The sequence below is a fragment of the Orycteropus afer genome, unplaced genomic scaffold (assembly GCF_000298275.1).
Source record: "Orycteropus afer afer isolate SDZICR_OR568_19922 unplaced genomic scaffold, OryAfe1.0 scaffold00068, whole genome shotgun sequence".
Classification (NCBI taxonomy): domain Eukaryota; kingdom Metazoa; phylum Chordata; class Mammalia; order Tubulidentata; family Orycteropodidae; genus Orycteropus; species Orycteropus afer.
In genome coordinates, this window is record NW_006921655.1 from 668,615 (window position 1) to 684,061 (window position 15,447).

A 15,447-nucleotide genomic window follows, 5' to 3' on the forward strand; every position below is an offset into this window, starting at 1 on the left:
AGTGATACTGCCTCGGAAACCCAAGGAGAGGTCGCTCTGAGTCGGGTCCGACTTGACAGCACATAACAACAAGAACAGCATAAATGTGTGAGCCATTTTCCTAAGATAATTTTTTTTTCTCTATATATAAGCTTTACTGGTTTTGCTTCTCTAGAGAATCCAGCCTAACACAATATCATAACAAATTATGGATAACATTGTGAAGAATTGGAATTCCAGAATACTTAATTTTTTTCATGAGGAATGTGTACATAGACCAAGATGGCTGTCATTCGAACAGGACAAGGGTATACTGCATGGTTTAAAATCAGGAAGGGTGTATGTCAGGGTTGTATCCTTTCACCATACTTATTCAGTCTGTATGCTGAGCAAATAATCCAAGAAACCGGACTCCATGAAGAAGAACATGGCATCAGGATTAGAGGAAGACTCATTAACAACCTGTGATATGTGGATGACACAACCTTACTTGATGAAAGTGAAGAAGACTTGAAGCAGTGATGAAAATCAAAGACCACAGCCTTTAGTATGGATTATACCTCAACATAAAGGAAACAAAAAACCACACAAGTAGACCAATAAACAACAACATCATGATAAATGGAGAAAGGATTGAAGTTGTCAGGGATTTAATTTTGTTTGGATCCACAATTAATGCCCATGGAAGTCAGATGTTGTATTGCACTGGGTATATCTGCTGCAAAAAAATACTGTAAAGTATTAAGAAGCAAAGATGTCACCTTGAAGACTATAGGTGTGCCATACCCAAGCTATAGCATTTTCAGTCACCTTGTATGCATGTGAAAGCTGGACAGGGAACAATGAAGTCTGAAGAACAGTTGTTGCTTTTTAATTGTGGTGTTGGTGAAGGATACTGAAAATACCATGGACTGCCAGAAGAATGAACAAATCTGTCCTGGAAGAAGTGCAGCAGGAACAGACTTTGGAAGCGAGAGTGGCCAGACTTTGTCTCACCTACTTTGGTCATGTTGTCAGAAGGAGCCATTCTCTGGACAAGGATATCATGCTAGGCAAAGTAGAGGGTCAGCAAGGAAGGGGAAGACCCTCTACAAGATAGATGGACGCAATGGCTGCAATGATGGGGTCAAGTATAGTGAGGATTGTGAGGATGGTGCATGACCAGGCAGTGTTTCATTCCATTGTAAATAAGGTTGCTATGAGTTGGAGCGGACTCAATAGCACTTAACAACAACAACATAGATAATCAAAGGACTGTTCCTGGGATACCATGATTGAAGTTTTAAGTAATTTAATGAATCCAAGGCTTTAAGGGACCTATTGACTACTTATTTCTGCCATTCTGAATAGTAGTTACTATGAGACTTAGACACTAGATGTGCTTCGTTCGGGTACCGTGAATTGCCCTGTGTTGGGGAGCCAGCCACTCTGTGCATGAAGAATCTGGCCACAGGTTAAAATTCTTTCTCTGTAGCATCAATGGTAACAAAAGGCATCTGAGTTTTTAACTCTCATTAGCATTTGGGATATGAATGATTTATTTTCCAGTTGTGGAATACCTTTGCTAAAACTGAAAAAGGGCATCAGAAATGTTCAGTGGTGATTTTTGTGTGTAGTTAAACAGACTGTCATGTTTTGCCATTGTCAAGTTTTTAAGTTAAAAAATATGATCCACTTTGTTTATGGCTGTACATTTTACTTGTACCATTTATGATGCCCTAATTTTGACATTTATTCTCTTGAGATTTTTTCTTTTTCTCTTTTCTCATTAGATGCTTCATATCAAGAAGCAGAGTGTCCTGAGTGTGACAGCAGAAGGTGCTAATGTGTGTCGTCATGGGAATCTGTGTTGGCTTCAGGTAAAAGAGTTTTTAAAAAACATTTTATTTTGAAATAATTGTAGATTCACTGGTAGATTTATTTTTTAAATTGTATTATGAAAAATATGTATATGTCAAAAAATTTGTCATTTTAACCATTTGAAGTGACATTAATTACATCTTGTGTTGTACAATCAACACCACTATGTATTTCCCAAGGTTTTTAGTCACCCCAAGTATTAACTCAATACCCCTTAAGTAATAACTCCCATTACTTCCTTCCCACAGTCCCTGATAACCACTAATAAACTTTTGTCTCTATTCATTTGCAGATATTTCATATAAGTGGGATCATGTAATTTTCCTTTTGGGTCTGTCTGACTTATTTCACTCAGTGTAATTTTTCAAGATTCATTCATTTTGGGGAGACCACAGGCAAGAATAGGCGAAAGCCCCTCTCCATCATGAGTGCCTCCCCTCTCTTTCCTCTTTAATAAACTTTAGGGAGAAAAAAGAAGATTCATTCATGTTGTAGCTGTATCAGAATTTCATTTCATTTTATGCCTGAATAATAGTCCATTGTATGTATATGTGACATATTGTTTGCCCATTAGTCTGCTAATGGACACTTAAGTTGTAACTACCTTTTGGCTATTGTGAATAATGCTGTAGTAAGCAATAGTTATACAAGAATTTATTTGCCTAAGGCATTTGACTGCTAACCAGAAGGGTGGTGCCACCAACCACTCTTCGGAAGGAAGATTAGGCAATCTACTTCCATAGAGATACGGTCTTGGAAACCCAACAAGGGGTCGCTATGAGTTGAATCGACTTGGCGGCAGTGAGTTTGGCTTTTTTGGTTTTACTTTCAAGTCAAGGAGAGAGTGAGTGAGTCAGTACATGAAAAAAAACAAATGAATTAAAAATACATATATACATTTAGTTTCTTTCCTAAAGTGGAATTCTGGCACTAGCTACATTTAGAAGAAATGAGCTTTTCTTTAACTTTAAATTGTTTAATTAATTAATCCCATCTGTGGTCATGTATTTTTACATACAATAAAATTTCTAAGATGAAGGCAGTAAATATTTTTTAAGAGTTATGAATTTTTTTTTAACTCCTTTGATCCACTTCTCAGGGCTACTTTTCAAAATCTAAATGATTTATAATATGCAAAAAAAAGTGTATGACAATCTGTTCCTCATGGTATTATATAATGGTGAAAACCAGAAAGTGGAAACTCTTAAATAGTTAGTAATGGCAGATGTTACATTTGATAAATCTCAAGCAGCTTCCAAATATTGATGACCAGAGCAATGTAGAAAAAATATTTAAAAGTTTATGAGTAGAAAAAGCAAGATACAGAATTGCATGGACATTATTGTTGTTGTTGTTATGTACTGTCAAGTTGGACTCGATTCATAGCGACCCCTCCTTGGGTTTCTGAGGCAGTATCACTATGGAAGTAGATTGCCCCATCTTCCTTCTGAGGAGTGGCTGGTGGGTTTGAACCACCAGCCTTCTGGTTAGCAGTCAAGCACCTTAGGCACTATGCTACCTGAGCTCCTTGGACATTATTAGAACCATATAAATTTTGGGGGGAACTCTGGTAGCATAGTGGCTAAGGCACTTGACTGCTAACCAGAAGGCTGGTGGTTCAAACCCACCAGCCACTCCTCGGAAGGAAGATGGGGCAATCTACTTCCGTAGTGATACTGCCTCGGAAACCCAAGGAGGGGTCGCTATGAGTCGGGTCCAACTCGACGGCACATAACAACAACAACATAAATTTTTTGCATATGAAAATGTAGAAGTTGTATAGCATGTCTTAGTTGTGTGTATAGTGGTGAATTTGATAGTCTCTTACCACATGGAATTTACAATCTAGCAGAGAATTATTTTCCAGACTTTTATGATGTGTCTATTCAATTTTTATAATTAAAGAAGTAAGGAAAAAGAGCAGAGACTGGCTATTTTAAGTATCAAGTTCTAGTAAAAAATGGGAAAGTCCTGAGAATGGGTGCCAGTTAGGCCTGATAATTATAGTTGTATCAACAGTTCAGCTCTGGAAACAACAAAGATGACATCAGACTGTCTATGATATTATTCTTGTATACAATTGATCAGTAAAACTATGTTGAATATTTGACATCCTACCATTTGTGCTAATGTATTTGCTGCTTGTTTTGAACTCTTAGAGGTCAGGGGTCTTGTGTTATAAGTAGTTTTATATAACACCTAATATAATGCATATTATAGAACTCAGAGAAATGGTCTTTTGTGTTAGTAATGATGAGATGCTGTTCATTTTCCTTAAGCCTGTGATTCCTGGAATATTAAGCATACTGTAACAAAATCAAACCAATTCTGACTCATAGTTACCTTGTAGGACAGAGTAGAACTCCCCCATAGGGTTTGCAAGGCCGTAAATCTTTGCAAAAGAGACTGCCTCATCTTTCTTTCGTGGCTGCAGCTGGTAGGTTTAAAACCACTGACTTTTTAGTTAGCAGCCAAATGTATTAACCACTACACCATCAGGGCTCTGTAAGTATGCTCTACCCACTGCCATTGAGTCAGTTGTAACTCATAGCAACCTGGGTTTCCAAGGCTGTAAATCTTTATGGAAACAGATTGCCTTATCTTTCTTCTGTGGAGTGGCTGGTGGGTTTGAACCTCCAACCTTTGGGTTAGCAGCCTAATGCTTTATTCACAGTGCCAACAGAGCTCCTTTAAGAATGCTTAGGTGATCTCACTCCAGGACTAATGGCAAAGTTCAATTAGACAGAAAATAACAAACGCAGCAAGGATGTGGAGAGATTAGGAGTCTCATACACTGCTGGTGAAACTGTAAAATGGTGCAACCACTGTGGAAATGGATATGGTGATTCCTTAAAAAGTTGGAAATAGAAATACCATTTGATCCAGCAATCCTATTACTAGATATGCATCCTAAAGAATTGAGAGTCAGGACATGAACGTATATATGTATATCCATGTTCATCGCAGTGCTATTCACAATGGCATAGAGATGGAAGCAACCTAAGTGCCCATCAATGGAGGAATGGATAACCCAACTATGGTACATACACACAATGGAATACTATGCAACACTACAGAATAATGTGGAATTCATGAAACACTGCATAATGTGGATGAATATGGAAGATATTATTCTGAGTGAAATAAGTCAGTCACAGAAGTACAAATATTGTATTGGTCCATTTTTATAAAAGTCAAGGAAAGATTTATATATGGAAGGAAACTTTGTTGTTTACCAGGGAGGAGAGGGGATGGGAGGGAAAATTGCTAGATAGGTAAGAGACAAGTATTGATTCAGGTGAAGGGTAAGTCAGTATACCAAAATCAAGTGACCAGCACAACACTTTAGTGTCTTCCCCAAGGAAGACACAGAGAGGTGCACAAGAGGTACAGACAACAAAGACAAATACTTTCACATATACAATATTCCATTGTCTGTAATAATAAACATTAATCTATGAGTAGATACATAGGTAAACAGGCTGAATGATCAGGTATGTCTAGGCAAAAGGGAATATATCCAGGACCATGTATATGGTTGGCAGATGATCTTTGTACATATGTATTTGTATGTACTGTAAGAATCTTCATGTAAATAGAAGTAGCGGGGGCAAAGTTATGATAACTTCTTGGCCACAGCCACCACCTTGAGGGAGTGAGTTGTTGGACCTGTGGGCCCAGGATCGTGGTCACAGGGCACATCAAGTTCAGTTGATACTTGAACATTCAGTTCAGCATAACATACATAACAACATTGCTCTACATCTGTGCTGTAGTAAATTATATAGTGTGGTGTAGTAAATTACCTGGTATGGCTTTTCTAGCCATAAGTCTTTGTAAATTCTGTGGTGGAATTTGCTGTGAGCAGTTAAGGAGCTCCTGATTGTTAAAGTTATCCACCTGGGGTATTTCTGTTGAGAGTGGCACAAAGCAATATTCTAGGAAGTTTGCCCTCTCTCAGGTGTTTAGAATTCTGATGTTATGATTCGTTAGTTGGCCACTCTGCCAGGCTCAAAAGGAGCCCTCCCAGAGGCAGAAGAAGTCTCTGTGACTGCTGGCTGAGAAAGAAGACGTATTGCTGAGAGAAACACTCTCCTGAGAGACACATGCTGCTGAGAAAGAGACACTGAGAGACACGCACTGCTGGGAGAGAGACTGAGAGAGACTGTTGGCTGAGAGATGGTGGGCCGAGAGAGACCAAGTGTACTTCCTGAATTTGAATTGTAGCCTGGTGCTTCCCTAATAAATTCCGTGATCTATGAGTTCTGTGTGGCCACTGCAGTGAATTGTCAAACCTAGCAGAGAAGTGGTGGGTGTTGTGGGAGGGACGGTTGGTGTCAGGGTTGGGGAAAGGGCTGGAAGAAGGTGGCATGTCTGGCCTCACAGGGGTAGGCCTTGGGCTACTGATGGTGATTCTGTCTTCCTCTTGGGTTAGAGGAGGTCAGAAGATGCGGCCTCCCTGCCCCTTTGGCACATAGTGTGGCTTTTCTAGCCATAAGTCTTTGTAAACTCTGGTGGAATTTGCTGTGAACAACTGAGTAGCTCCTGATTGTTAAAGTTATCCACCTGGGGTATTTCTGTTGAGAGTGGCATGAAGCAATCTTCTGGAAAGTTCTCTCTCTCTCTCTCAGGTGTATAGAATTCTGATGTTGGGATTGGTTAGTTTGGCCACTCTGTCAGGCTCAAAAGGAGTCTGCCTATGGTCAGAAGGAGTCTCTCTGAATGCTGGCTGAGAAAGACATGTTTCTGAGAGAAACATGTGCCTAAGAGACAACCACTTGCTGAGAGAGAGATGTGAGAGACACATGCTGCTGAGAGACGTGAGAGACATGCACTGCTGAGAGACACGAGAGACACACACTGCTGAGAGAGAGAAGCGAGGGAGACACATTGCTGAGAGATGTGAGAGACGCACTGCTGAGAGAGATGCAAGAAATGTGCTGCTGAGAGACATGAGAGAGACGCACTGCTGAGAGAGATACAAGAGACACACTGAGCGAGAGACACATATTGCTGAGAGAGATGTGAGAGACATGCTGATGAGAGAGAGACATGAGAGATGTGTACTAAGAGAGATGTGAGAGATGCATGCTGCTAAGAGAGAGATGCAAGAGACATGCTCTGCTGAGAGACTGACTGTCGGCTGCTGAGTGAGATGGTCAGCTGCAAGAGACTGAGTACATTTCTGACCTTGAATTGTAGCCTGTTGCTTCCCTAATAAATCCCATAATCTGTGAGTTCTGTGTAGCCACCACAGCGAATTATCAAACCCAGCAGAGAGGGGGTGGGGGTGGTATGTCTGACTTGCAGGGCTAGGCCTTGGGCTACTGATGGTGATTCTATCTTCCTCTTTTGGAGTTAGAAGAAGTCAGAAGATTCAGCCTCCCTTCTCCTTTGCAACATCCTGCTTTGGTGAGTCGTGACTGGGGTCCTAAAAGCTTCAAAGTGGCCATCTAGATGCAACAATTGGTCTCTCTCCATTCAGAGAAAAGAAGAATGAAGAAAACCAAAGACATGTGGAAACAATTAGTCCAAGGGACTGTTGGACTATGTGAACTTAAGCCTATGTGACCACAAGACAAGAAGAAGTAGATGGCGCCCAGCTACCACTGTCAGCCACTTGGAAAGGGATCAGAGTAAGAGATCCCAGATAGAGTGGGAAAAAAATGTGGAACAAAACTCAAAATCATAAAAAAAAAGACCAGGTTTACTGGTCTGATAGTGCCTGGTGAAACCCCTGAGACTACTGGCCCCTAGTTACCTTTCAGGCCCCTCACTCCAATGGCTTCCAACCAAATAATTGATAGGTATATAAGGTGAACATTTATACAAGGTAGATACACTCCATACAGTGTTCAATCATGAAAGAACAGAAGGGTAGTATTTGCACAGGGAGATAACTCAGGGCGGGAATCCATAGGAAAGATGAACACAGGGAAGAGGTAACTGTAAGAAGGAAGTGGGAAAAGAGCTGTTACATTGTGGGGATTGCAGTCAATGTCATGAAACAAAATGTGTATGACCTGCTATATGGAAAATGAATTTGCTCTGTAAACTTTCACTCAAATCAGAGTAAAAATTTTTTTTTTTTTAAAAGAATGCTATAGGGGAGATTAATTAGACATTAAAGTTGGAATTATAAAATGGAAAAGGAGAAATAACCAGCCTGTCTGCTGCTTTTTTCTTGAAATCATAGTAATCATGTCTTTTTAGCTTAAGATCGGTTAAAACCTGTTTTTCCTAAGAAAAGGGGCTTTGGTGGTACAGTGGCTAAAGCATTCAGCTGCTCACCAAAATGTTGGCTGTTCGAACCCGTCAGCCACTGTGTGAGAGAAAGCTGAGGCAGTCTGCTTCTGTAAAGATTTACAGCCCTTGAAACCGTATGGGGCAGTACTACTCTGTCCTATAGTGTTGCTTATGAGTGGGAATTGACTCAGTGGCAGTTTGGTTTTGGTTTGATTTTCCCTAAAAATGTTTGCATGTTTTTTTTTTTTTAAGTGAGAAAGTTAAATATTTTGTCACATGTCCCTTTTTATTTTAAATTGTGATTTGAAATTTTACAGAGCAAATTCATTTTCCACACAATACTTCATACACATTTTGTTTCAAGACATTGATTACAATCCCCATAATATAATAGCTACTTTCCCACTTCCTCCCTTTGGTTACCTTTTCCTTGTGTCCTTCTTTCCTATGTATTCCTGCTCTCCTGTTTTGATCCCTTTCCAAGTGGTTGACAGTGATAGCCATGCAGCATCTAATTCTTCTGGTCTCGGGGTCATGTAGGCTGAGGTCTGCATAGTCAATTAGTCCCTTAGACTAATTTTTTCCATGTGTCTTTGGTTTTCTTCATTCTTTGCTCTGGTGAAGGAGGGACCAATTATTACATCTTAGATGGCCACTTGCAAGCTTTTAGAACCCAGTTGCTACTCACTAAAGTGGGATGTAAAGTAATGTTTTTGTGTAGTATTTTATGCCATTTCAGCTTGACGTCTTCCAACTTTTTGTTGTTGTTGTTGCAAAAAGAAGCTTTATTGTTTTCATGGCATCAGTGGCTTGGGAGAAGGTTCCAGCGTGGTTAAAAATGTTCTACTTGGCTGGTGAGAGATGCTCAGGCAGATATCTGATTTCGGGAATGCAGAGGGCCCCATCAAAGGAAGCTCCTAGTCATCATATTTGAGGGTGACCCTCTTGAGGAGATACTCATCCAGCCTTGCCTGGGGACCAGCAGACAAGCTAGTCTGCAGAGGCTTGCTCTGGTGGGCACCCATAATTTCAGTTGAAATAAGAAGCTCAGAGAGAGGTAGGTGTAGGAAACCCACAGATACAGGTTGACCAGGCAGTTACTATTATTCAGTAGAATAATTCTGATCTGGGAGCTCATGGTTGATTAGAGCCAACCACACACAAAAAAATGGTGTGAACTAATCCTGGAAACAGGGAATAGCTAAAAAAGGTTGTTCCTGGAGAGGAGATCGGATGGTGACTGGAGAGTGGAGTTATGAAGTTCCCAGGTCTGTTCCATCCAAACAATATTAAAGCAAAAAACAGATTTGCAGGACTCCCAGGGGTGCTTACTGCACTCCTCAGACCCATTTCCTCAGTTTTTAATTATCTTACAGTGTATGTGTCTGCAAAGAGGTCTGATGGTGTAGTGGTGAAAGCATTCAGCTACTAACCAAAAGGTCAGTGGTTTGAACCCACCAGCCACTGATGGGAGACAAATGAGGTAGTCTGCTTCTGTAAAGATTTATAGCCTTGGGAACCCTATGGGTGTCACTATGAATTGGAATTGACTTGAGGACAATGGATTTTTTTGTTAATATTTGTCTCCATGGTCTATTGTAGGTGGCCACAAATAGCCGTGTTTACTTATTTGATATTTTCCTTCTGGGAAGTCGTGCTTTCAAAAATGGACTTCAGATGGTATTAGAAGACAAGAGAATTTTGAAGGTGAGTATGTAAGCTGATTCCTCTGCTAGTGAGATTAGCAATCAGATCCTAATTACTCTTTCTCCATCTTTGAATTCCTTAGGTTATCCATGACTGTCGTTGGCTTTCTGACTGTCTCTTTCACCAGTATGGAATTTTGCTGAATAATGTCTTTGACACACAGGTACATGCAGAAAAGCTCTCAATTCATATCAGTGTACATAGCTCCCACAGAAAATGGCCTCCTTTGATGAATGATTGAAAGTCTTCTTGTGTCCCTTCTCCTGCCCACTTCTTATGTAAGGTGTTTGTATAGGTTATATGTGAGAACATTTGGTGAACTGTAAAAGCACTGTCGAAAAGTTACTTAAAATTATTTGTGATTACCCTTTCCTCATTTTTTTCCAGAGTTTGTCAAATAAGAACAAGGTCTATACTCCGTAGCCAAAACTAGAGCAATTTTGGGGTCATTCACAAGTCTGACAGGAAGACTTAATATAAAATGAACAATCTCATCTGTGCCGTTAGCCACATACATATATAAACTAAATCTAGTTGGCATCTAGCTTGGGTGCTAGATGTCCTGAATATGCCAAAAAACCCGATTCTGGTTCAAAATAGCCTAAAGAATTGTGATTTTGTATCAGTTGTCTCTCATTTAAAGAACCTGAGAGAAATGAGAAATTCTTGGTATATACTTGCTCTTGGAGCTGATCTGAGTGTCTGGTTTGGCTGTGAAAGCAATAAAACCACTGGCTTTCATGAAGTTCTTCTGGTCATCTAAGTGTTAGCTGTTGTTGTTGTTATATGCCGTCAAGTTGGCCCCGACTCATAGCAACCCCTCCTTGGGTTTCCGAGGCAGTATCACTACAGAAGTAGATTGCCCCAACCTTCATTCCAAGGAGTGTCTGGTGGGTTTGAACCGCCAGCCTTCTGGTTAGCAGTCAAGTGCCTTAGGCACTATGCTACCAGAGCTCCTAAGTGTAAGCTAGTGAAAGGGAATCCTGAATACATTAGCCTTGAGGCTTTGCAGTATGATTAAACTAATAAAATGGCTATTATATTTTGGCAGCAATTCCTGAAAGTTCAATTTTACATTGCTATATATGGGTAAAATTTTCTGTTTGTGTATGTGCACATAATACATATGCACATTTGGAGCCTTTTCTCAGAATCTTCTGCTATGTAGAGGTTCCTTCTATCCTTACTCCAAAATGCAAGAAAATTGCCACTAGGCTTCTTGATTGGATGCTATGTATATTGTCTAATGAAAACATTGGCATATAGTTCCACATTTTTCTTTTTGGATAGCCATAGTGCAAGAAGCAGGAGTTTAAGGTTTTACCAATTTGTTTTCCTTTAGCACAGTATATTAGTTTCCTCTTGCTGCTGTAATAAATTACCACAAACTCAATGAATTAAAACAACACATATTTATTCTCTTACAGTTCTAGAGAGCAGAAGTCTGAAATCATTTTCACTATGCTAAAGTGTAGGAGCTCTGGTAGCGTAGTGCCTAAGGCACTTGACTGCTAACCAGAAGGCTGGCGATTCAAACCCACCAGACGCTCCTCGGAAGGAAGGTTGGGCAATCTACTTCCGTAGTGATACCGCCTTGGAAACCCAAGGAGAGGTCACTATGAGTCAGGTCTGACTCGATGGCACATAACAACAACAACAACATGCTAAAGTCTAAGTGGCAGGCCTGGTTTCTTCTGGAAACTTTGAAAAGAGAATCCATTTCTTTGCTTTTTTCAGGTTCTAATGATTACTTGTATTCTTTGGCCTCATGGCCCTTTTCTCCGTCTTCAAAACTCATCACTCCAATCTCTGCCTTTATCATCATAATGCCTTCTCTTCTGACTATAGTAAATCTCCATCTACCTTCTTATAAGGACAATTGTGATTACATTTAGGATATACCTAGATGATCCAGAATAGTTGCCCCATCTCAAGACCTTTAACTTAATCATGTCTGCAAGTCCCTTTGGCCATTGTGCTAGACTGGGTTCTCTAGAGAAATAAAACCAGTAAAACTTATATATAGAGAGAAAGGGAAATTTATCTTAGGAAAATGGCTCACACACTTATAGAAGCTGGCAAGTCCAAAGTTCTTGGATCAAACATCAAGCTGGAGGCTTTTCCTGACTCATGCAGCTGCAGTGGCTGAGGAGCTCAAGGTTGGCAGGCAGTGTACTGGCTGATGACTCCAATGAATGACGAATCCAAGATCTTCAGGCTAAATGGTGGATTGTTCGCTCATGGATAGTTGTAGGCAGCACAACATAATGCCGATCCACAGAAGAGTTTCTCTTTTCCCAGGATGTCCATAAATATACCAGAAGCAGGCCACACCCCTAGGGAAACTCCCTTTCAATGGATTGGCTGCTCAGAACATATATATCTGATCCCATCATTGGAACAACCCACATCACAATTGCTTAAACCACATAGAATTGTGGTCCAGCCAAGTTGACACACAGGTCCAACTATCACAGCCATATAATGTAGCATTCACAGGATTTAGGAATTAGGATCTAGATATTTTTAGGGACTATTACTCAACCTACCACACAGAAATAAATAAAAGAAGTAGGAAAGAAAGTAGACAAGGACACATTAAAGTTGACTAATCTTTTTCTTTATTAATTTTTTAAAAATTTATTAATTTTTAAGAATAAGTTGACTGGATAGCTTCCTGATGTTGCTATTATTTGGGGAAAATTGTATTTAAAGATATTCTCTATACTTAATTATACTATTTCTGCCATGATAGCTTTCTGTGTATATTCTATAAACTAGCTTTTCTTTTTTAATGCATAGGTAGCAGATGTCCTTCAATTTTCTATGGAAACAGGTGGCTTTCTTCCAAACTGCATCAGTACTTTGCAGGAGACTTTGGTCAGACACCTTAAAGTAGCCCCTAAATATGTCTCCTTTCTAGAAGAGAAGCAAAAACTGACTCAGGTGAGTGTCAATGGATGTCCTCATATGATACTACTTTTTTTCACATGTTTTATCAACCTACTATAATGACTAGCTGCCATGTAAGAAAGTGCACATTGGCAAAATTTAGTTGTTCCAAATGGGAACAAATGTTTGTGGTTCAAATACATAAAAATCATAGTGCAGATTTGTTGGCTATCAGTTAAAAAGTACTCTGAAATAAATTTTGAAGTTGGGACAAGGAGAGATTTTCATGTGAACTTGGATTAAGGGGACAGAGTGCAAATTATCCCAGCTATTCTTCCAAAGTAAAGTAGATTTTTTTTTTTTTTTTTTAATTGCTAAGAGATACTAGTTGTAATAGCTTGCATACCAACTTAGGTCATGACCATAGTAACTACAATTGGTCATATAATCATGTCTACTGCCTCCCACTTTGAATGGGAAGTCCTGATGCCTATGCCTGTCTTTCTTTCTCTTACACACACAATGAATATCTGTACATGTGTATTCTTAGAAGGCTAGTTATAGTGTGAAAAAAGAAGGTAATCATTGAAGAAAATGACAGCATTTTAAATTAAATCACACTTGGATAGACAATTTGACGTGTTGCTTATGACCTAGAGGAGATTTGTTTGGTGTCTCTAGAAAAATCCAGAAATGTGGTTCACACGACCTCTTTCACCTACTTTGCTGAAAATTTTGGCCCTAGAAGCTACCTACCTGCTACCCCTTCGCTTGGTACTCCTAGATGAAATGATGTCTGACCTGACCACCCTTGTGGATGGGTACTTAAACACCTATCGAGAAGGGTCTGCATACCGGCTTGGAGGCATGGAGGTAGGTATAGTTCTTTTGTGAGTGTGTCTTCAAGATCCCTGTTTCTGTCTTATTTCTCACGGAGGGCACAGTGATACTCACTTTTCACAGTTGCTGCAAATTTTATTTTGGGGCAAAACTTGGTGATAAATATTGGAAAGGCTATAGCTTGGGCTTAATTGATCCCCTGAAGCATCCTTTTACTAATATTAAGTTATATTTCCAAGAATTATTTTTGTCAAAGAATGGATAAATTTAAGATTTCATTATTATTTTTATGAAGCCAGTGCATTGTCAGAAAATTATATGACAGAAGTTGGTAAACTACTGCCCACAGGCCAAATCCAGTCTACAACCTGTTTTCGTACAGCTCATCAGCTAAGAGCAATTTCTGTATTTTCAAAAGCTTTTTTTTTTTTTTTTTTAAAAAAAAGATGGACCAATAAGAAACATCATGATAAATGATGTTCTCGAAGTTGTCAAAAATTTCATTCTACTTGGATCAATAATCAACACCCATGGAAGCAGCCATCCAGAAATCAAATAACATAATGCATTGGGTAAATCTGCTGCAACAGACCTCTTTAACATTCTAAAAAGCAAAGATGTTAGTTTAATGACCAAGTTGTGCCTTACCCAAGCCATGCTCTTTTTAGTCACCTCATATGCATGAGAAAGCAGAACACTGAAAAAAGAAGACAGAAGAATTGATCCATTTGAGTTGTGGTGTTGACAGAGAATACTGAATATACCATAGACTGCTAAAAGAATGAACAAATCAGTCTTAGAAGAGATGAAGCTTGACTGCTCCTTAGTGAGGATGGTGAAATTTTGTTTTGCTAACTTTGAACACATGATTTAAAAAGACCAATCCCTAGGAAAAGAAGTCATGTTTAGGAAAGTAGGGATCAGCAAAAATGAGGAAAACTCTCAATGAGATAGATTGACATAACAGTCACAACACTGGGCTCAAACATACCAAAATCATGAAAATGATGCAGGACTGGGTAATATTTTATTGTGTGATCTATAAGATTACCATGAGTTAGACCCGACTCAATGGCAACGAACAACAGCAAAAAAGAAAAAGATATTACAGAAACCATATTTGATCTGCTGCTACAGACAATTCTCACTGAAAAATATTGATGTAAAATGCTAAATAAAATATTAGCATTTTTGGTATGAACTTCACTTTTCATGTGTTTATTTAGGCAATGCAATTAAAACCAGGGTTTCAAATCAGTTCTTCCTGGTTTAGTCATGGCTGATGAAGTGAAACTAGAATGGACTTGAATTTGTAAAATGTTGATGAACAGGAATGGTAACCAGACAGAGAAATTACAGGTTGAAACTCTGCTAGAAACTTAATATCCCTCTTAGAAAACAAAACCAGCATGCATGTTGCATAACAACTAAATCTCTTGATTGTCAGAGTTGAAATCAACAATATTCCTTTCAAATATAGTAGCCAACTGAGTCACTTGGAATGTGTTGTTGCTCTCATGATCTTGGCAATAATGTAATGTCCTGCATCAGGCTCCTAGAAGGGGTCACTATGCCTTTTCTGAGTCTCGTATTCCAGGGCTTCAGCTCATTATTTTTCCCATTCCAGTTATTGTTCCACTTCATCCAAATTTTAGAAATTTGAGTCTGTTCCAGTTTCACTTCATCAGCCATGACTAAACCAGTTTGAAGTGGGTTGAAGCCCTGAATTAAACAAAAAGATACCAGCTATTAAAATTGAAAAGAGTCTGAATTCTGTGACTTACAGATAATAAAATTTAAAAACTGAAGAAAACCAACTGAAAAGACTACTGCTTGAACAATTTCTCTTAGAAAGATCAGCATGAGGCTGGTCCCCATGAGGCAGAGGTTAAAGATGTCCCAAATGTCCAAACTACCATGCCA

General features: G+C 39.2%; 1 protein-coding gene across 1 annotated transcript in view; it reads left to right on the forward strand.

Moving 5' to 3' along the window:
* The window catches only part of EXD1 (exonuclease 3'-5' domain containing 1), a 65,674-nt gene that overhangs the window by 33,094 nt on the left and 17,133 nt on the right, over positions 1–15,447 (forward strand). Inside the window, exons 6-10 of the mRNA XM_007940505.2 lie at positions 1,752–1,838; positions 9,688–9,792; positions 9,875–9,955; positions 12,595–12,738; positions 13,366–13,557. Coding sequence (XP_007938696.2) covers positions 1,752–1,838; positions 9,688–9,792; positions 9,875–9,955; positions 12,595–12,738; positions 13,366–13,557 — 609 coding nt within the window. The remainder of the gene's footprint in view (positions 1–1,751; positions 1,839–9,687; positions 9,793–9,874; positions 9,956–12,594; positions 12,739–13,365; positions 13,558–15,447) is intronic.